Genomic DNA, 21979 nt, shown 5'->3' on the forward strand with positions numbered 1-21979 from the left:
TCTTCCGGTGTTAACAAGCGTTTCCCAAATTGTGGGGCCTCACATAAAACAAGGGATGACGCTTAAAACGATGTTTTTAAAACCGATGTAATGTTTCTTAATTATTTTCCGTATTTTTTTGTATTAGTTTAGGATAAGTTAAAATGACCAAATTATGTTGTGCTTTTGTGTATTGCCATGTTTTGTCATGTACTATAACTGTACTATAACTATAACGGAATTATTTTCCGTATTTTTTTGTATTAGTTTAGGATACGTTAAAATGACCAAATTATGTTGTGCTTTTGTGTATTGCCATGTTTTGTCATGTACTATAACTGTATTGAACACATTTTGTATTTGTTTTATTTGACACCGTTGTTCACCATTTACCATTTAGAACTTTTTGGGGGTTGCCATTTATAATTGTTTCATTTGAGTGTTTGTAAATAGTGTCATAAAACATTTGATAGTTCAACGCTGAGTTTTTTTTTTATTAATTTGACATTTGTACAATTTTGAGTTATCATTAAGAGAATATAAGTCGTCGTGAGGAAATTTATAGTTGAGCACTGATTATGCATGTTGGAATCCTCTTATCTCCAAAATCATCACTTTTCAGGAGACCCCCAAAAAATGACAACATTATTCGACAATTACCATTAAATTGTGAAAGAGAACATGCCATTATCAGCACTTCGGATTGGTCATTAATTTTCAATAATAACACCTACGCGTGTTGGGGAGTGGTGAAAAGGGAACTTTTTTTTGTTTAATTCACCAAAATGTGACATATGAGATTTTGGCCCTGGCAGTGATAAGTAATTGTTCGTTATTTTACATTTTCATTTGATTTTTCATTGTTTATATATTATAATGACAATGGTTAAATGGTTTCGTTTTTCCTAACATTTGATATTTTAAAACTATCGTTTTTAATTATATATTGACATGGACGCTATCGTCTCCCTCTTTGTTGTTGCAATGGCTTTATGCGTCCACCTAGAGGGCGTCATTGAGCCATAAATCTCCCCCACCACTTTCAGGGAAGGCGCCTTGAAAGAGAGCAGGCGATCTCGCCTCCAATTGTCTCAGTCTAACGTCATGGAAAGAGTTACTTTGTGTCGGGTCTGTAAGGAAATTGAGCCACAGAAACAATACCGGTTCGCTTAAGTGGGATGATCCGGAGAAGACCGTTGTGATTTTTTTGAAAGGATCGAGCGAAGATGCGCAGGAACCTGCTTACAAGACTCACTGAGCAAGTTTGTGTGTGAGGGAAGGAAGGACGCGAATGTGGAGCCGCCGCTTCACCATGTACACGGATACAAAAGCTATCAACAAAAGTGCACTTTTAGCTTGGAGTTACTTGCACCCGGGACCGTCTCCAGGATCCGTAATGTGACGAAAGTGCGAGAAGTGGAGGAAGAACGAGACGATCCGATCCACTTTTTGGATTATTAAAAGCCTGGCTGGAGGAGCTGGTTGGTGAAACCGGTTTTTAAACCGACTTAGTTGTTTCGGGGGAGTCGAAATCTGGGCATTCACGAGGGCATTTGGGTGCTCGCAAATGACTCCGTTTTTAGACAAAAAAAAAAAAATCAATGCATGAATAGGCTTGGGGTAGCGTCATTGGCATTTAAGTGTAAACACAGTAATAAGTAAAGCATATTCACTAAAAAGTCAATCATAGTAAACATCTTTTGACCGATGGAGCTGGTGCACACCTGATCCATGTCACGTGATATGAGTTGAAATATTCATTAAAGTGTCCTAGATGTTTCCAATACAGCTGCTAGGCACCATGTGCATGTAGATAAGTTAGTATATATAATATTTTTGTTTCGTAACTGGGTCTGGATAAAGTCAAGATGTCGGTGAAAGCCAAAGCCCTCTACACGTTCCAAAGTGAAAACAAAGAGGAGATCAGCATCCAGGAGAACGAGGAACTGATCATCTTCGACGAGAACTCGGTGGATGGTTGGTTCCAGGGGGAGAACAGCCGAGGGGAGCGGGGTCTCTTCCCGGCATCCTACGTGGAAGTCATCCGCACTCGTTCCAACTCCAACGTGACCGACTGCTCCATCAGCCCGGCGGGTTCTTTGGGGAACGACTCATTTTTCCTGCCCTCCACTACGAACACCACCCTCAACACGCAACCGACTTACTACGATATCGACGACGACGACGATTGGGATGACTGGGACGACAGATCCACCGTGGTGGAGGACGCCGATATCGGCCGGAGCTCCGGGGCCAACGGTCACTCCCATCCAAGCCCGCCGTCCAACAACCCCAACGTTCACTACCGGGCCAAGCCGCCCATGGAGAGGCAGGACAGCATCTCCAGTGCCAGGAAAGGCAGCATGGTGGGCCGCAATTTGAACCGCTTCTCCAGCTTCGTCCGCTCCGGCGTGGAGGCCTTCGTGTTGGGTGACGTACCCATGATGGCCAAGATAGCGGAATCCTACACAATTGAGATGAGACCCCAGGGGCCCGGATGGAAGGAGAGCCCGCAGCCTTTCTCCTGCTCCATTGAAGATCCCACCAAGCAAACCAAGTTTAAAGGAATCAAGACGTACATTTCGTACCGCGTGACGCCGAGCCATACGGGTCGGCCTGTGTACAGGCGCTACAAGCAGTTTGATTGGCTCTACAACCGCCTGTTGCACAAGTTCACTGTAATCTCCGTGCCCCACCTGCCGGAGAAGCAAGCCACGGGGCGATTTGAGGAGGACTTCATCGAGAAACGCAAGCGTCGGCTGATTCTGTGGATGAACCACATGACCAGCCACCCGGTGCTCTCCCAGTACGAAGGCTTCGAACACTTCCTGATGTGCGCCGACGACAAGCAGTGGAAGCTGGGCAAGAGGCGGGCCGAGAAGGACGAGATGGTCGGGGCGCACTTCATGCTGACGCTCCAGATCCCAAACGAGCATCAGGATCTTCAAGACGTGGAAGAACGGGTCGATACCTTCAAGAACTTCGCCAAGAAGATGGACGACAGCGTTTTGCAGCTCACTCACGTGGCCTCGGAGCTGGTTCGCAAACACTTGGGCGGCTTCAGGAAGGAGTTCCAACGACTCGGGAACTCTTTCCAAGCCATCAGTCAATCCTTCATGCTGGACCCTCCGCACAGCTCAGAGGCCCTCAACAACGCCATCTCCCACACTGGTCGCACTTATGAGAACATCGGTGAACTCTTCGCTGAGCAGCCCAAGTACGACCTCTTCCGCATGCTGGACACGCTCTCACTCTACCAAGGCCTGCTTGCCAACTTCCCGGACATTATTCATCTACAAAAAGGTAATCCAAGTTTAAGATTTTACAGTCCATCCCTTTGTCTCGTGTAGGTTTTCACAGTGGGGGTCTTTTAGTTCGTCTGTCCCGCCATTTTGAGATTTGGTTCTGGGGTCCAAGCTACCTGTGCTTTTATTGATTTCAAGCATCTCTTCTTCGACCAACTATAATCAGACATCTGAAATTTAGCGGGACTCATGTCTCATGTAAAGGATCCACTTAGAAAGACTATTGTCCAATTGGATAGGTTTCGATTTATTCTTCGTCAATCGCTTCGACTGGGTCCTCCAAAGGGTTTAGTCCTTGGATGCAAGTAATGTCTCTCGGGACCTTCTTAATCGGGAGGTTTCTGTGTGTTGAATTGAATTTATCAGTTCTTATATAATGGATGAACCAAGAGAGCTCCAAAAAGCTATGCAGGTACTGTTCAATTGAATAGGTTTTGACCTGGTCTTCATCAAATTCTTAGACTGGGTCCTCCAAAGGGTACAGCCTTAAATGGCTCTCAGGATTGTTTAAATCTTGATGTTTCTGCATCAAGTAGGTTATATTAGTATAGGTAAAGGTAACGGTGGGCACAACCAGGAAATGTCCCAAGGTTTATGTGGGATCTTAAAAGGCTCTTGTAAATGGCTGAACGTCTCTCCTCCGTGGGTCATGGAGTTTAGGTATTCCGGAGAGACAGATCTTGTGTCCTCCATTTAGACGGATTTAAAAAAAACAAAAAAAAACAAACACAAAATCATGTACAAACTGGATGGAGCGTTTCAACTATGATTAAGACAGCTTTTGGAAATCCCTGGTAAAAAGCCCCTAAATTAGGACATAGTTTGAGTCTGTTAATAAGAAACATGAGCATTTGTTAGCTATTTCATTATGAATGACAGATGGGCTCACCTACCCCCACCCTTCACCTCTCGGGTATATGCCAACCTTTGAAAATTAAGGCTGAAAATGGGCCGTGGGTGTTTTATATGTCAAAAAGTAAAAAGGATCTTCTTGATTGTCACAAAAGTAAATCCTGCATGCCACATTATGTTGCGCCGTTGTAGAACTTGACACATTGATCCAATTAGAAAAACTGTTTATTCAGCACCATTAAAAACTTTTTTTTTTTCAAACAGATAATATTCTGTTTACATTTAGCATCTTCTATCAACGCATGAAGTTTTCCTGGAGATGTTGTCAACCTCGAAACAGTGGATTGCGGTAGGCGATACTGTTGTCAAACCAGCGATTGCCAAATCTCACTTTTTGCCAGACACATTGAAGGTGGTTCAGCAAAGGTAAAAAAATGGTAAATGGTAAAAAAAGAAGAAGATAAAAAGTCCTTTTTCACAACACAAACTTGCTAGCTAGCAAGCTGGCTTTATGTGAGCACTGTAGCCAAGGCAGCTAGCTTGTTGTGGTCAACTGATAACTAGCTTCAGCAACCATACTGAAATGTAACTTCAATCAGTGTTTGTTAACATAGTTCTTCAAGGAGTCGTAATACACACACCGCATCCAATATATTGATTTTACATCCATTCGACGAACCACTCTGAGATTTCAAATGGGACATTCTGTAACATGACCATTTTCATGTGAATATCATGAAAAATCAGTATTGCTCGTTTGTGACGTGACTGAGTGACTGATTCACATTCAAACCATAGATTGAGGCTTAACCCAACGGTATGCTCAGAGCGTTGTTAGCTTAACATTTAAGTTCCGTAGCTGACCTTGGTGTTGCTAGCATGGGATCGTAGTGAATCCTTTCTAAAGCAATAAACTTTGTCTTGATCAATAAATGAATCAATCAGACATTGGATGAGATTTGAGTTGCCCTTGTCGTATATTCGAAATAATTGTTGTAAATTTCAACACACTTTACACGTATGAATCCTGCGGACCTCTAAAATAACAGTTCTGGGATGCAAATGGCCCTCGAGCCAAATTTTGAACACCCATCCTCTACTCTATCCATATAGGTGTGAATGCGAGTAGGAATTATTGATTATCTATAAGATACGGTGGGTTGGACACAAGTGTACAGCATGTTCCTAGATGTCTTCTTGTGGGATGGTATGCGAAGATTGTTAAATGTCCCAAAATTTTCGTTCGGTCGTGTGTGCGTGAAGCATGTGTTCTTGGTTTCGGACGTCCCTCGGGAGCGAGAAGCTTCCAGGTTATGTCAGAGCCGAGGCGTGCGCCCTGCCTGTTCACTTGGGCTTTGTATTCATCTTCTTTTTCCGCCTCATTCTTACGGTTTCAAATGGGGGAGAAAATTTCCGTACATTTACATGGCAAGTTAACCTGGTGAATTTTGATGTCATATTCAAGGATAAACATATGAATTTAGTTTTGGAATGGCAATTTTAACTGATTGATTTGTAAGGAGTACTTTATGAAGTTTTAAATATTTTGTTGTAAAATCACCTACTTATTAAAGCAACCAAATACAGTAGCTCAACTAGGGGTATGTTTTTATGGAGCTATGTAAGATTTTAACAGGTTTTCTGCAGGTATCAGCACAACTAAAGTAATGCTTTTAATGCACTGGCAGAAAAAGTGTATTGTTCTTTTCAAATTAAGAGCAAATCAATTGGAAGATGAAGTAACTTATTGTAAAATGGTTTTACAGTTAAGTTTGCATGTGGATTTGCATTATCATTACTGACACAATTTTCCAGCATGATCTCTCTTCTGGAGTTGGTGAATAAAATAGGCTTAATAATAATTCAGACATGAATGGCACACTTTTTCTCGTCTTTATTTTTTTAGTCTGAAAATGCTTTGTGTTGGTTAGGAGGTACATGGCTGAAAAACATGTTTTTTTTCCTCAATATTCACTGCGAACCCAGTAAAAATGCACGATTGACATTTACAGCTGTCAATGGCAGCGAATGAGTTAAAAAAAAAACGCTTAACATTTGGCGTTTTTATCCATTTTAGTGGGGAAAGACAATTTTTGATGTACAAGAGTGGTGACCGTATTCATAATCCAAATTGAACTTGCATATCAAAGCACCACTGTATGCTTCGGTTCCCTGTTAACTCATTCCATGCCATTGACGGCTATAGACGTCATAGATTACGTTTTACAAAAAAATCTTGTTTTTTGTGCAACAATCCCCATATATACGTGTTAATTCCCACGGAAGGGTTCCAACTCAAAAAATTCGTGGAATTTTTCAGCCTTACTTCTGCTTTCCATCTGCTTCTTCTCATCCATCCCTCTGAAGTTGGCGTCGGAGCCGGATTGGATTTTGAGGGCTAATTGCACTACATTGTTCCAGAGTGACGAACCTCGTGAGGTTTTTGTTCGCGCAGATGTGATCGCCGCCGGCCGCCGATGCGCCGCCGAATCACACTTGCTTCTTTGTCGGAGCATCTCGCTCCCAGAATGCATCCGTGACACCTCCTGTGCCGTGCTCTCATATTGTGAGCGAGCTGGAGAATCGGAATGGCTTCTGGTATGACGATCAGGTTCTGCTTTTTTTGCTCTGTGATGTTCAAATCGGAGACAAAAGGAACTTCGATTCGAGAACAAAACACAAAGGAGGACGGAACGGATCCGCCCCTTGATGGAGATATCAGGGGATGAGATTACCTTGTTATGTAAGAGGCCCTTCCTTGTATAAATGACAACAGAGCCAGATCTCATATCTACTCTGATAAAGCAGAACCTCTAAAGCTCACTTTAGGGAAAAAGTAGATTTCCAGTAGGAAATATTTCAATTATAATAAACTTACCGTTGTAGAACTTTTACCAATTTCCTGTTTAAACAACATTTTCGCAATTGCAATACAAGTAGAAAAAAAATTAAGTCACTCCCATCCACGTGTTAACTCGTTATTTTATAATGGATTAAGGCAATGGCTGCCATTGAATGTGTTTGATGAGATTCATCCCTAAAATAATTTGATTCCGACTGAGCTGTGGTCTTTGGGTAGTGCTTTGAAGTTGTAGGGTAGCAAAATTATTGCGATTGCATCATAAAACGTTGATGCATGGGTGTAAATCGAAAGGTTTCAGTTTCCATTTTATATCCACTCATTCAATGCCATTGACGGTTATAGACGTCAAAAGATCCATTTCCACCGGGCTGGCGAAAAGAAAAAAACAAAATCTCTATTTTCTTCACTTATTCTCTTCTTTTCCGATTTTAATAGATTTTAATGGAAGAAATAAACATTGATTAAAAATCCTGTGGACGATCTTCTAAAAAAAATAGTGATTTTAAATCAGATTTGAGGTAAACCTAACATTCGTGGCTTGTGGATAACTTGCTGAAGAGGGATAGTTTATTTATCCTGCCATTTTTAGCAGTAAAAAGTTAATGTTTTGTCAATAATTAATTTGAAAATTAAATTATATTTTTCACGTACAAACACTACCTTTGAAAACACATTTTCTATTTGCTGTCGACTGAAAATGACATCACCCGTGCTCAAGTCTCCAGTAACGACCACTCATGGTTCACCTGTTGGTCATGTGACACTCCTAAACTGAACCATGATTGGTCATTATCTGAGCCATCAGCACGTGTAATGTACATGAAAATAATGTAGTTATTCAATCCCAAAGACGTAATTCTGGTTTTTTTTTTTAAGAATTCAGACAATAAATCCCAGGTACTTACTTTTTTTCTAATGATTTTTAAGTGTGAGGCTAAAGGAATATCTCACAATTTTTTTTCAATATTTAGTTGATTTTCAAAGCTTGGATTTTTTAAAAAAATAATTAATTGAATTAATTTAATTTATTGCCCAGTCGTAGCTGGCAATGAATGAGTTAAAAGTCGTGTATAGTACGTTATGAGACCACTTTTTTGATACTATTGGCAGAGATTCTGCTTTGAGTTTTGTAATCAAATTATCCCAGTTTCTCGATTACCGATTGCGCCGCTAATCTTTTCCAAAACACGTTTTGGCGCTGGATAGTTTGGTTACTAACTGCGGGGAGAATGTGTCAAGATTTTCCTCCCTTCCAAAATAACTGACCACTTTTAGTCAGCTGGGTTTTGGTTTACTAACCGGAGTGAAACGACCACTGAGGGTGACTTTTCACATTATTTTCCTCAAAAATCTTTACATTTGGGTTTGGATACAGATACAGATGTCTTTTGAAGACTCAAGATTGCTAAGGTGGCTACAAAAAAGACGTTATGGAAATTACCGTCTTCAGTCTCAACCTTGCTCACTGGAACGTTGCTCTTTTTTAACAAAACACAAGACTGCTGAGTGGGCGGCTCCGACTCACCATCAGTTCCTGTCATTACCGTATCCATGGCGACCGCAGTGTTTCCCCGAACCAAATCTCCACGGAGCAAATATTTGACAGTGTAGCGCTACAGTGGACAAAGCCCAAAGTGTCCCATTCCTAATTGTTGTAAGATCCCACACACTAAAGTTGTTTACATGATAATGTTGTTCAGTTTAGGAACAACTTGTCTCAATTGCTCTTCTCGACTTCACTTGATGCTGATAGTGCGATAAAAGCTGCGGTGATGCACACCAGCGCTGAGCAATGAAGGTTGCACAACCCCTTAGCTCTACTGCTCCAGCACGGATTTTACAGCTAAACGGTTTTGAATCGCTGGAAACTATTGTTCGTAATATCTGTTCCGAAACGATGATACTTAATGTTACTATCTATCTATCTATCTATCTATCTATCTATCTATCTATCTATCTATCTATCTATCTATCTATCTATCTATCTATCTATCTATCTATCTATCTATCTATCTATCTATCTATCTATCTATCTGTCTGTCTGTCTGTCTGTCTGTCTGTCTGTCTGTCTGTCTGTCTGTCTGTCTGTCTTTATCTGTTCTGTTCTGTCTGTATAGCTAGCTAGATAGCTAGCTAGGTTGATAGCTGCTAATCTCTCAAGCAAGCTGCCAAGCTATCTAGCCTAGCTCACACTCTATCTAGCTTAGCTAGCGCTCTATCAAGCTAGTGCTCCATCTAGCAGCTAAATAACCTAGCTAGCCTAGTTAGCCTATATCTCCATCTGTCTGTCTGTCTGTCCGTCTGTATAGCTAGCTACCTAGCTAGATAGCTAGCTTGATAGCTGCTAATCTCGCAAGCTAGCTAGCAAGCTGCCAAGCTATCTAGCCTAGCTCACACTCTATCTCGCTTAGCTAGTGCTCGATCAAGCTAGTGCTCTATCTAGCTCGTGCGCTATCTATCTATCTATCTATCTATCTATCTATCTATCTATCTATCTATCTATCTATCTATCTATCTATCTATCTATCTATCTCTCTCTATTTATCTATGAAATTCACTGTTTTGATGCGTGAAGTATAGAAGAAAACTTAATTTTACGCTGTGAAAGTTTGTTTTGCGTTATGCTCAAAATGGGGGTTCTCATTTTACACAATACAGTTTGTAGAACAGTTTGTAAATGAGATTTCTACCTTGGGTTCTCTTCACAATGTTTTTTTGGTTTTAGTGTACAACAAACCAAAAAAGAAATCACAAAAGAAAAAAAAAAATCACCAAGTGTTCTCATTCTATTGGCCTGCACCCAAATCAAGTTTCTCTTGCTGTACGGAAATAATAGCTGTCCTCGACAAATAATGCTCCTTGGCCCAGTATCTTGATGGAGACAACATGTTTTTGTTTAGCTCATCAAAAATTACAATGAGTACCAACAACTGAACCTTTTTTTTGAGACAATACAATTTGGTCATGACCTGGAGTGGTCATTTTGATCATCGAAAAGTTCTCATATGCATCCAATTTGTGCACGTTACAAACAGTAAGGAACAAAAAACTGTGTAGTCAGAAGGACTTTTGAACTATAGCCTTCCTTGGAAAACGTTTGTATCTTTTACTGTTGAGCTTATTTGCTGCACTATCCACTTTGGCGACTTTGGACAGCAAATGTTTTTTTTTTCTTGACGCTGTTTGCTTACTCATAAATCGGGGCCCAGGCGAGGCCCTCTCGTCTTCACACAAACTGTCTGTCCACATGCTGCGGCATTCCTGCGCATGTTGGCCCACTGCACTGCTGATTCACACCAACGGAGACCACAGATGTATCCCAGAATCCTTTGTAGAACCCTCCCTCACCATAGACAAATACTCTTGGGGCACCAGTGTGCAAAAAGACTTATAAAAAGATAGCGATTGTGTTGTCTTCTACTCGAAGCACTCTAAGACCAATATTCGCGCAAACAATCCCAGTGGTTGTGTAAAAAGAAGAAGGTAGTCATTATTACACAAACCGTGCCTCTTTTGTTGTTGTCTTTTTGTTTGATTTGGATCCAGTCCACCACTTATCCCGTCGAGCAGTTGTTAAAAAAAACAAAAAAACAACAAAGCAGAGTTTCCATTTGTAAAGGCTTTATTTAGTAAACCAATGTAACATTAAGCACAGTGTCAATATTACCACATGAGTTTATTGTAAGCGAATAAAAACGTAGCCTTATTAAATACCAGCACTTAAAGGGGAAGTCATCCCTTAAACTTCCTTTACGATATATTTTATACTCATCCACCAGAACACATTCATATTGTGTTTGTGAAATATGAATTAAGCTGCAAAATAACACCAGTTTTGTTTATCTCAGGTGGCGGCCATTTTGACTCTTACTGAAGTTAGTTTATTGTAAGCGAATAAAAACGTAGCCTTATTAAATACCAGCACTTAAAGGGGAAGTCATCCCTTAAACTTCCTTTACGATATATTTTATACTCATCCACCAGAACACATTCATATTGTGTTTGTGAAATATGAATTAAGCTGCAAAATAACACCAGTTTTGTTTATCTCAGGTGGCGGCCATTTTGACACTTACTGAAAAATGATATCACCGTTTACAACTAAAGATGAACGAAAAAATAAAACAAAACATAAAGTAAGTCAGTATTGGTGATGTCAGGACCTGGTATCGGTAAGCATATAAGAGTTGTGAACTCATACTGGTATCGGTCTGAAAAAAGTGGTATCAAATATTTTCTTTTAAGAATCAATGACGTTTGCATGCAGAGGTGTGATTTTTTTTTTTTTTTTTTTACCTGAAGCTTAAGAAGCTGTGATGTCGACAGCAAGTAATAAAATGGCCTGAGATGGATTAAAAACGACTGGATTTTTCTGCTTACTTAAAAAGAAAATATTTTTGCTGATGGTTAGCCCGCATTGATCGTATTGTTTTATTTTATTTTCATTTTATTTTGGTTTTGGATATTTCTATCTCATCTCTACATGTGATATCACTTTCTTTTTTTATTGTTAAATCCTTCAGAATGTGTAAACAAACAATTCAAATTTCACACAAGCAATATTAATCCGTCCATTTAATGTGATTATCAATGTGACTGCAAAGAACCTAATTTTGAGATTATTATTTTTTTTTACTTGATCTCCACTTGAAATATTTTTTTTAAAGAACAGGCATTCATTAAAACTAAAATGTAAATGAAATGTAAATGTTTTGAAGTCAAAAAGTTAAATACAACTGAACTGGGCCATACATTTGCATGCAAGGGTAAGACTGGTGATGAGTATGGTAGTTTTAGTGTTTGTTAGTGCAGGTCATCACAACAGAGGATTAACTCGTTCACTGCCATTAACGAGTTTACTCGTCAATTAGATTTTTCTACAGGGATGAGCAAGGCCGTGTTTGAGCCCACTACTGTAAATCTCAATCTTAGAAACAATGTTATTGATGCACAATCACCAGTAGGTGGCCCCATTGACCGATTTAGGATATGAGATCTGCACAGTTGTGATGGCGGGCAGTAAATGAGCGAAAACTGTTCCAGACCATGCAAGAAGAAGAACTTTTTGCAAGGATGCTATAATAGGAATCCGGGTGCCAGCAGGCTCCATATTTGTGATGGTGTGGTTTGTCTGGCTAAGAGATGTTGGACAGTAACAGGACGTGAGTCACGGCATCCATGTGGGCGACCACAGCATAAAACATCCGGCAGACACCAAATCAGAACACTTGAATGGAGTGATAACGCAGCCCGAAAATGTCCTGTGAATTACGCTGTTTACTTTTTAGGAGTTTCAGTGTTTGCACAGCCACCTTTATTTGTTCTTGTCCACCACGCCCAATGTAGACATTAATATGCTGCTGGCTTTTATTTGCGTGAAAATGTTCACCCACCCTTTTTGATTAATTTAAGTGGAAAATGGCGTTTGACTCAGACTGGGCCCTTTGAGGTTTGGCAACACTAGCGGCGCTGATTTATTTTTAATTTATATTTTAAAAGCAGGCAGTTTGTCAGTTCCTGTCGGGTTCTCATAAGCAAAATAAATTCCTTATTATCCTTGAAAAATGACTAAAATTATTCCATAGCTGTGTTGGTCTTCTTTTGTGTTTCCTCATTAAATCTATTTGTTATATATCTATATGCATTACACTGAACTCTGGTGGTCGCAAGCGGTTTTTGAACCCAGACTCCCTGTCCAAATTTAGAGTGTGGCACGTTAACTGCGTGAGCTTTTATTGAAGAAACTTGGCTGAATTTGCTGATGTCTGTCGAAAAACGCTGGCCGTGTCACGAACACGTGGAAAGTAGCAGTAGAGAGCATCTGTATTTGTTTATGTTTGGATCAGTCGGCTCTTTGGCACCCCGAGCGGGGAGCACACCGCTTTGTTGCCATGTGTAAACTAGAAAGAATCTTCCTCCTGTGAGCCCATTCAGAATTTTGTCCTGTTTTCTTTACAGTACAGTGGGAGTCCCATCTTTGTCCTTTAAAGTACAAGCTAAACCATGGATGTGATAAAGGTGTCAAAATAAACGCGCAAATGCAAAAGAACATATTGTTAGGTTCACCTGTTAGACATTTGTGAGAAACTATACACAAAGACGGAGAAAAAACATTTTTTGTTTTTCATGCATGAGGAGAACGGAGAAGGACTGCACAAGTACAATTCTACTGCGCTCTGAAACAGTCTCTCCGCACCCTCTCTTTTTACACAGTTCTGTGCTTACTTTAAATTGATAATCATATGCTTTTAACGCATTGTATTATGCTGTCCAAAATCTGGAGTACCCACCCTTCAGCAAATAGAAACACCGTATGCGTGTGTCAAGCTGTTTGTCACTTTCAGTTAAAGTTTTAAAATAAAATCAAAGGATATTGAAAACGAAAATGGAATGGAAGAGGATCAGTTCCAAAAAAAGGTTTAAATTTTCACTTTAAAGCCAATTTTCTGACTATTCTCAGAAATCTGACTATAGATCTATTTTCTTCTTCTAAGTCACTTATAAATTGGAATTTCAACTGTATCTTCGGGTTTTTTACTTTGAAGTCTGTATTTTTCTAACTTTTAGAATTTCAAGTTGCCAAAATTCAGACCTTAAAGTCAGAAATCCCACTTCAAAGCCAAAAAAAATCAGACTATTCTAAGAATTCAATTTTTATTGTCATCTTGACATCAGTGAGAATTCTCACTTCATCGTTTTACTTTGAAGTGAGAATTCTCACATCAGTCACTTTGGTTCAGAATTCCTACTTTAAAATCAGTATTCTGACTTAAAACCCAAATCTTTACTCTCAGAATTCTCCATTTATTCTCATAATTCTGATCTTAAATTCTCACTTTTTCAGACTAGTCAGAATTATGAGAATAAAGTTAGATTTGATTTGACTGACTTGAATGGGAGTTCTAACTTTATTCAAACTTTTTTTTCTCAGAATTGTGAGTTTTTATTATTTCAGTTAGAATATTCACTTTGAGGATTCTCATAAGAGAATCAGTGAGAAATCTGACAGTTTTTTTTCTTGACTGCCTCTAATCTCCTGTGATAAAACAGAACTGTTTGACCAAACAATATTCATAAAATGAATCTTGTCGAGCTTAATGCTACCGTATAATGCAAATCACCATAGACAGGCTAACAAAATTAGCACACTGGACTAAACAAGAAGTTCTACCTATTGTTGTGATGATCATGAAAGCTCTTGCGATAATTCTTAGTCCCAGCCGTAATTTATTATTTTTCATCCCATTTTTTCCAAAGTCATGGTAACGATGTTCTAATACGGTGGTGACATCCTTCTTCCGATGAGATGTCCATCTGTACACATGTCGAAGCTTGTCACCGACTTTAATGGGATTTTCAAATGACACAAGCTTTGTTAGGTCGCCAATATCTTAGCAAATCCCATCAGGATGGAAACTTCCAAGAATTTCTCCTGACTAAACTTTTGATTATGAACATATTTTGTCCTAAGTAGCCAAACACGACCCAAGGATGGATTTGGAAGCAGTTGTAATGACTTGTACTTTTCTTTGAGATCAGTGCTGAGATGAGAGAGCCTGTTTCTGTTTTCCTATCAGGGGTTTTGAGGGGGAAAAAAAAAAAAAGCAAAGTATTGCAACTATTTTGGGTCAGTGTTCCGTAACAGCGCCTCGGATTTAAAAGATAAATTGCGCAATATTGGCTGCTGCAAATATTTAGAGTGTGTGATCCCTTTTCGGCCTGAATTTTCCTCTCTCTCTATTATTTATTTTTTTTGTCCCCTTTTCTCACTTGTAAAATCATCAGGCTGTCTCTTCACTTCATCATTCATGTTAAACAAGCACCGCAATGTTCTAACTGTCAATATTGTTTATGACGGCGATTCTCACATTTGATAAGTACAGTTGTGTTTGTCACGTGAGGAGCTGAATTTGGGCAGGTTAAAATGTCTTGACGTACAAGAAGAAGAAGTATAGATAACTTGACACGGAAATTAATCTGAGAAACAAATTTGGCTTAGACTCAGAAACTAAACCTGCAAACTAGTTGTGATAGAATTAACTACAGTTAAAATATTCACTTTTTACTATACTCGAACAGAATCCTCTCAGCCGGTTGGGTTGAGATGGAGAAACTGGAAGAAAAAAAAAAAGGGCTTGAAAGGGAATAGAGAAAACAGGATGGGGTGTTGAGAAAACAAATGTTGCAACAACGGCCAGATCAACAAAAGTAACATTCCCATGATGATCTGTTTCATTATAATCTGTTTTATACAGTAAATACAAGCAATCTTTTATGGGCTGTCACGTTTGTATTAAATGGATTCTTGAAAATCATGAGAGCAAATTCTGCTCTCTCCCAGAATTCCTCCTGCCCTCTGAGGCTTGTGGGAAAAGAACATTGAGCAGACGCCAGAGTTCAGTCGCCCGCAGGATTGTGGTCACAGTTAATCTGGCCGTCCTCATTCTTCTTGTTGGATTGCGGCCGTGCGCATGCGCAACTGTACCAGCCTGTAAAGCCGGGCCCGTTTGCCTCGATGCTGTTTAGATGAGCCCCCCCCCCCACCTAATCCCTCACAGACGATCTAGTCTCCACAAGGTTGTTAAGCTGTCACACTACCGCCATTAAACATCCAGTCCGCTGCGTGAGACCAACCGAGCAGGTGACCTAATCTCAAAGTGGCAAGAGTTTTCGCCAAACAATTTCAGTTAAAACTTAACTTTTTCATAAATAACATGAGTTCATGCAACCATATTTTACATTTCCTCTTTTTGTGACATCCACACTGAGGGAATATCGTGGGCGGAGATTAGCTAGTGCCATCTCGGGCTGATACTGGCCTTACTTTTAGATATCGAATACTTTTTAAGGCCGATGACACTGGTCACTGATACTTAAAGGGATACAAATTTTGATAATTAATTTTAATTTTTTCACTTTACTGCACATGACTAGACTTTTCGCACTCAACAAATTACGAGTAAATACAGAAACTACTGCTGAAACTAGTAAAAACGAAATAAAAACCTAAATAAAACAACAAACCTACAGTAATTAAAACAACACCCCCCACATGCTCCCACACACACTCCTTGATGCCGGCAGCCATTCTACATGGTGATGCACATTCTCCCCTCATGTGGAAAAGGGAGCTGATGAATGTAGGTCATCTCCACAGTCTCCTCTCTCCGTGCTTTCCCACACGCTTGCCAGGAATTCCGCTCAAAATTCCGGGCCCATCGTTGACTCGAGATGTCGTTACCCCCGGCGACCGCGGGCCTGTCTCGGCTCGCCGTCCGCATCGGCGATTGTAGGAACTGTGAAATATTCCCCGTTTGCATTTGGACTGGCTGGAATAATCGTATGGAAGTGCGAGGTGGCGACGTGCCCGTGGAAAAGTGACGTCGGGGCCGTCAGCGCCAACGCCGTTACATCTTGTCCTCAGACGTTTGGTATGCAGAAGCAAAAAAAATAAAGGAGAATGTTGCTAGGTGCCCACAGATCCACGAAAGTTAATTGTGCTACAATGTACTCTCAGTTAAGCAAAGACATAAAAATAGAGACATTTTATTTGTCTAGTGCTAAACTGTAATTCTTTTTATTGTATTTTTTACAAGTGTTCCATATCATCAAGAATTTTGTGAGGCAAATGCTAGGATAACATTCCTAGAAGTATTTTCATAGGGACTAATGTTGATGAAGCAGGCAAAATCGGATGTTTTTAGCCAAAAGGCCCACTTTGAACCTGTCACAAGAAGGAGTCATGTCATACAATCTTTGGTGAAAATCCGTCTCGGCATTTCATTGTACTGTGATCATTTGTTCTGGCCTGTTCTGTTTTTTTTTTTTTTTTTTTTTTTTTTTGGTCGTGCTGTTCCAAGTTTCAGTTGTAATGTTATGCTGCCTGGGCGCATACCTGTACATCCCAGTTAAATTAAAAAAAGGTCAGATAAAGTAATCATCCAATTATCCATTTGAAACACGGTTTCACAGCCAGATGTAAAGGGCAAACACCGTGGCCTGATTTTTTTCCAATTTTGAATATTGTGATTCATTTATGTATGAGTTTCTCTCAAATATTTGAAATTTTCAGTGCCAAGCATTATCGGAAAGGAAACCTCTAGAGTGCAAGTGTATTTATTTAGCATTTTCGCTCCCCTTTCAAGGCCAACAGAATATTGTATGCTATGTCTGTGTAAATATGGGTGCCTCCATATGAAAGATTGACTTCCATTCTTCAGTTAGAATTGATGTAGGTAATAGTTGTGTTATAAGTGTGGAAACACTGCCATGCAATGTTCACAGTTAGCACTACAGTGCTCAAGATTGACTTCCATTCTTCAGTTAGAATTAATGTAGGTAATAGTTGTGTTATAAGCGTGGAAACACTGCCATGCAATGTTCACAGTTAGCACTACAGTGCTCAAGATTGACTTCCATTCTTCAGTTAGAATTGATGTAGGTAATAGTTGTGTTATAAATGTGGAAACACTGCCATGCAATGTTCACAGTTAGCACTACAGTGCTCAAGATTGACTTCCATTCTTCAGTTTCAATTGATGTAGGTAATAGTTGTGTTATAAGTGTGGAAACACTGCCATCCAATGGTCACAGTTAGCACTACAGTGCTCAAGATGGACTTCCATTCTTCAGTTAGAATTGATGTAGGTAATAGTTGTGTTATAAGTGTGGAAACACTGCCATGCAATGTTCACAGTTAGCACTACAGTGCTCAAGATTGACTTCCATTCTTCAGTTAGAATTGATGTAGGTAATAGTTGTGTTATAAGTGTGGAAACACTGCCATCCAATGGTCACAGTTAGCACTACAGTGCTCAAAATTGACTTCCATTCTTCAGTTAGAATTGATGTAGGTAATAGTTGTGTTATAAGTGTGGAAACACTGCCATCCAATGGTCGCAGTTAGCACTACAGTGCTCAAGATTGACTTCCATTCTTCAGTTAGAATTGATGTAGGTAATAGTTGTGTTATAAGTGTTGAAACACTGCCATCCAGTGGTCACAGTTAGCACTACAGTGCTCAAGATTGACTTCCATTCTTCAGTTAGAATTGATGTAGGTAATAGTTGTGTTATAAGTGTGGAAACACTGCCATCCAATGGTCACAGTTAGCACTACAGTGCTCAAAATTGACTTCCATTCTTCAGTTAGAATTGATGTAGGTAATAGTTGTAAGTGTGAAAAAATTGCCATCCAATGGTCGCAGTTAGCACTACAGTGCTCAAGATTGACTTCCATTCTTCAGTTAGAATTATGTAGGTAATAGTTGTGTTATAAGTGTTGAAACACTGCCATCCAATGGTCACAATTAACACTACAGTGCTCAATTGGCTTATATTAGGTAAGCATTAGTCAAGGGTTTCAGCTAACCTCCATAAAAAACAGAATTTTATAATTTGTTATTGTTATTACAATTTTAAAAGATGAGAATTCTCATCCATGGCGCAGAATGAGTTAAACCGTGAGATTTTTTTTTTTGTCACTATCAGGTGCCTTCGCCAAGGTAAAGGAGAGCCAGCGCATGACGGACGAGGGCAAGATGGACCAGGACGAGGCGGACGGCATCCGGAAACGCTGCCGGACGGTGGGCTTCGCGCTGCAGGCCGAGATGAGCCACTTCCACCGGCAGCGGGAAGTGGACTTTAAGGACATGATGCAAGTGTACCTCAGGGAGCAGATCGCCTTCTACCAGCGCGTGGTGCAGCAACTGGAGCGCACGCTGCGCATGTACGAGTGTCTTTAAGGACGTCCCGTGCCAAACTCGAGGACATTACGGAGTGGACACCTATCACATATCGGACAAATATGTCGCAGCGTATTGTTTGTCTTACTTAATTTAAGGTATGACATTGCTTATAGGTTTTTCATTTTTAGCTGTTCCTGTAGTAGATTGCTCACACTAAATGTCCATTTTTAAAACCAACTGTTTCCAAATTGACTCCGCCCTCATTTGTGGAGTCGCGACCCTTGCAAATGTTGCCAAGTGCCTTCAAGCCACATTTCCAACTAACAGTCCAGTTAAGTTTTAGTTAATAGTAAAAATGGCACTAGACACAATTCCCACGAGAAAAAATGTCTCACAGATTGAGTCCACGAGAACAAGATGAGATTTGGGCCAAATTTTATGCGCAGTGTAAATTTTTCAGTTTTCAAAGTCTTATTTTTTCATTAGGCATGCAGCAAGAAAATTAACAAGCTAGCATGCAAAGGAGAGGAATTTTTGTTACAGCTGCAGCTAAGCTAACAACAACAAATTTTTGTTACAGCTGCAGCTAAGCTAACAACAACAACAAAAACCACATGTCTGTGTTGGGTAGGGAATTTTTCTTATGTGTTTAAATATTCTGTCTGATATAGCAATATTTTACCATTCATTTCTTCAACTAGAAAACCAAAGTATCGCCGCACACTTGATTTGAAAGGAATAAGCACATCCTGCATTTCTAATATAGGGCAGCTTCTATGAAGTATTTTGGTATTCGGATAAAAAACAAAAATGTTTTGTGAAAAACAATTATTAATACAGAAGACCAAATTTTAAAAGTTTTTTGATGAGCAACATTTTTCTCAACTTAAATTTAAACTGAGATTGTAGGCAGCTCTCTCCACGTATTTTTTTTTCCATTAAGTGACATCAAAAGTGATCAGTAGCAACGGCAACCATGTGAGGATGTCCGCATCAAAATGCCGTTTTGATTTATGTCTATTAAACCGCCTCTTAAAAGAAAACAGACTTCTCTCAACTTCACTTGAGCGTTGTAGCTATTGGCTAATTTATGCTAGAGGCTGCGCTAAACACATACAATAAAATGTCTGCATAATCAAATCATTTTTTGTGCCCTTAATTGCCGATCGAATGTGATTTCAGAACACCGTTGTGTTGTTTACGTCATTTAACACGCGGCTCACTCCGGGAAGGCGTAATGGTTTGCGCAAAGAACTTCAAAATAAAAGTATTCCAAGGCGTTGGTGGCCATACATTATTTGTTATGCCAAGGTTTATTTTGAAGCATTGGTTGGCCTACTCACCACATTCGGGGGTTTGTTTTACTGTCATACATTCTAATGTGCATTCCATTGAAGTTGCGGCCCAAAAATCGACCCGATGTTTCGCTGTGAAGGGACGACAAATCTCGTGGTTTTAATGTCATGAGATTTCCATGAACGAGATCTCGTCTCGTTAATGGGCTTATTAACCCAACTACGCATAAATGATGTTGATATATTTATCAACTATCGATGACGGAAAAATCAAACCGTCAGGTCCCTGATGACAGTCGGTGCTGGTAGGTGATGATCATTTTGGTACATTTTTTTGTGGATGGTGATGACAACATTTCAAGATCCCAACACTGCCATTAGCAACTACAGGGTAGATTGCTGAAAACAGATTATTATTTTTGGTAGTTATGTTTTTTTGAAACACACAAGAAAAAAACAAAGTGCAGCGTTTAGTGGAAACGTACACAAGAGGAAGTTTTATTTTGGTACATAGGGAGGACGGCTAGTATCGACACAAGGTATCGGTATCAGGCCGATGTCAATCTAATTTTAAGGCCTTTTAAGGCCATATTTTAAGGTATCAGGTACTCCGATATGCTGCCGATACCAGCCACCAATACTTAAAGGGATTGTCCACATTCAGCCATTTTCAGCAGTAAAATGTTGTTTTATCTAAAATTCATTCATCATATTATAATTCACGTACAATTAACGTCTTTTTTTTTTTTTTTTTTTTTTTTTTTTTTTTACATTTTACATTCAGCTAGCATTGAAGTAGTTTATACTTTTGCCACTTGCTTTCGACTGAAATCTGGTAACGAAGAACTCAGCTTGTGAAGGTCATGTCATGTAAATTGTCTTTTTGATGTTATTAATTCTACAGGGAAAATTATTTGGTTTTCAAATGAATTACTGGCAAAATATGAAGTTTTTATTGCTGAAAATTGCTAAATTAGTGCACTATGCCTTTAAGGCGAAGAAAATCGGACAGAGGAAGTCCTCCTTGCCAGTAGTTGGCGCTATACAGGACAGTTTGACACATTGGTGGATTATCAGTCTTGTTCAGAGTGACTAGTTTTTGTGTTTGATAATTTTTTTTTAAGTTAGCATTTTTTGCAACACTAGCTGGAAAGAGAAAGAGGCACATTTGAGGGAGTCTAAGCGAGAACTGAATTGATTTTTTTTTTTTTTTTTTAAGAAGACATGACCAAAAATAGCACTTTTTCTATGGACAAGTTGTGAGCATGTTTTATGTTTTTGTTTTTTTTTTTCCATAGAAATTTGTCATTGTATGAATGCTTTTGATGCCTGTTATGTGGAAAAAGGTTGTTTTTTTTTTTAATGGAATTGACATTCCGGTGTGTTTGTTTTGATGTCACGACATTCCCCAAAAAATACAGATTCAGCTTCCTAAAGTGATGCGTTTATGGGTACAAAAGTTCCTTTCCATATTCATTTAAAAAAAAAAAAAAAAAAACTTTCTTCGACCATGTCTTTCTTGCAGTTTCCCCCACAAGTCCGAATTTTCCGACGTCTTTCTTTTTTTTTTTTTTTTCTACTGCAGAGCTCATTTTTCTGTCTGCTTTTGTAATCGAATCTGTCCTTGTGTGAGGAAAATGTGCAGCGGTCTCTGAAAAAAAGGCCGACAACAAAAAACGGAAAAGGTTTAGCGTGTGAAAATCCCCTTCGAAATAAAGAGCGGTTTCACGTTTTTGGTGAAACTTCCAAAAAAAAATGTTGATGTGAGAGTTTGAGAGTTTACACGGTGTCCAAAAAAAAAAAAAAAAAAAAAAAAGCTGAGTCATCATTTGATTCAAGGGAAGGAGACGTAGAAGCTTAAAATTTTTTTTGAAGGGTGGTCTGCAAAATGCAAAATTATCATTTTATTGGTATGTTCCAAAATTTTATTTCATTTTTTGGGGTACTTTTTTTTGAATACATTTAAAATTTCCCTCAAGATTAATTTAGAGTTAATATA

General features: G+C 39.3%; 1 protein-coding gene across 1 annotated transcript; it reads left to right on the forward strand.

The window, feature by feature from the left end:
* Window positions 1-1043: 1043 nt before the first annotated feature.
* On the forward strand, window positions 1044-21420 carry snx33 (sorting nexin 33). Its single transcript, XM_088417463.1, has 2 exons — window positions 1044-3282; window positions 18489-21420. The coding sequence occupies exons 1-2, from the start codon at window positions 1848-1850 to the stop codon at window positions 18740-18742; spliced, it is 1689 nt and encodes a 562-aa protein (XP_088273589.1). The 5' UTR covers window positions 1044-1847; the 3' UTR covers window positions 18743-21420.
* Window positions 21421-21979: the final 559 nt, after the last annotated feature.

The sequence above is a fragment of the Hippichthys cyanospilos genome, chromosome 6, assembly GCF_059441005.1.
Source record: "Hippichthys cyanospilos isolate Australia breed blue-spotted pipefish chromosome 6, RoL_Hcya_1.0, whole genome shotgun sequence".
NCBI classification, from domain to species: Eukaryota; Metazoa; Chordata; class Actinopteri; order Syngnathiformes; family Syngnathidae; genus Hippichthys; species Hippichthys cyanospilos.

Excerpts from the sequence above, each read along its gene's own strand:
- snx33 (XM_088417463.1), top strand. The coding sequence starts at position 1,848 with ATGTCGGTGAAAGCCAAAGCCCTCTACACGTTCCAAAGTGAAAACAAA. Across the intron at positions 3,283-18,488 it reads CATTATTCATCTACAAAAAG|GTGCCTTCGCCAAGGTAAAG; the intron begins GTAATCCAAGTT and ends TGTCACTATCAG.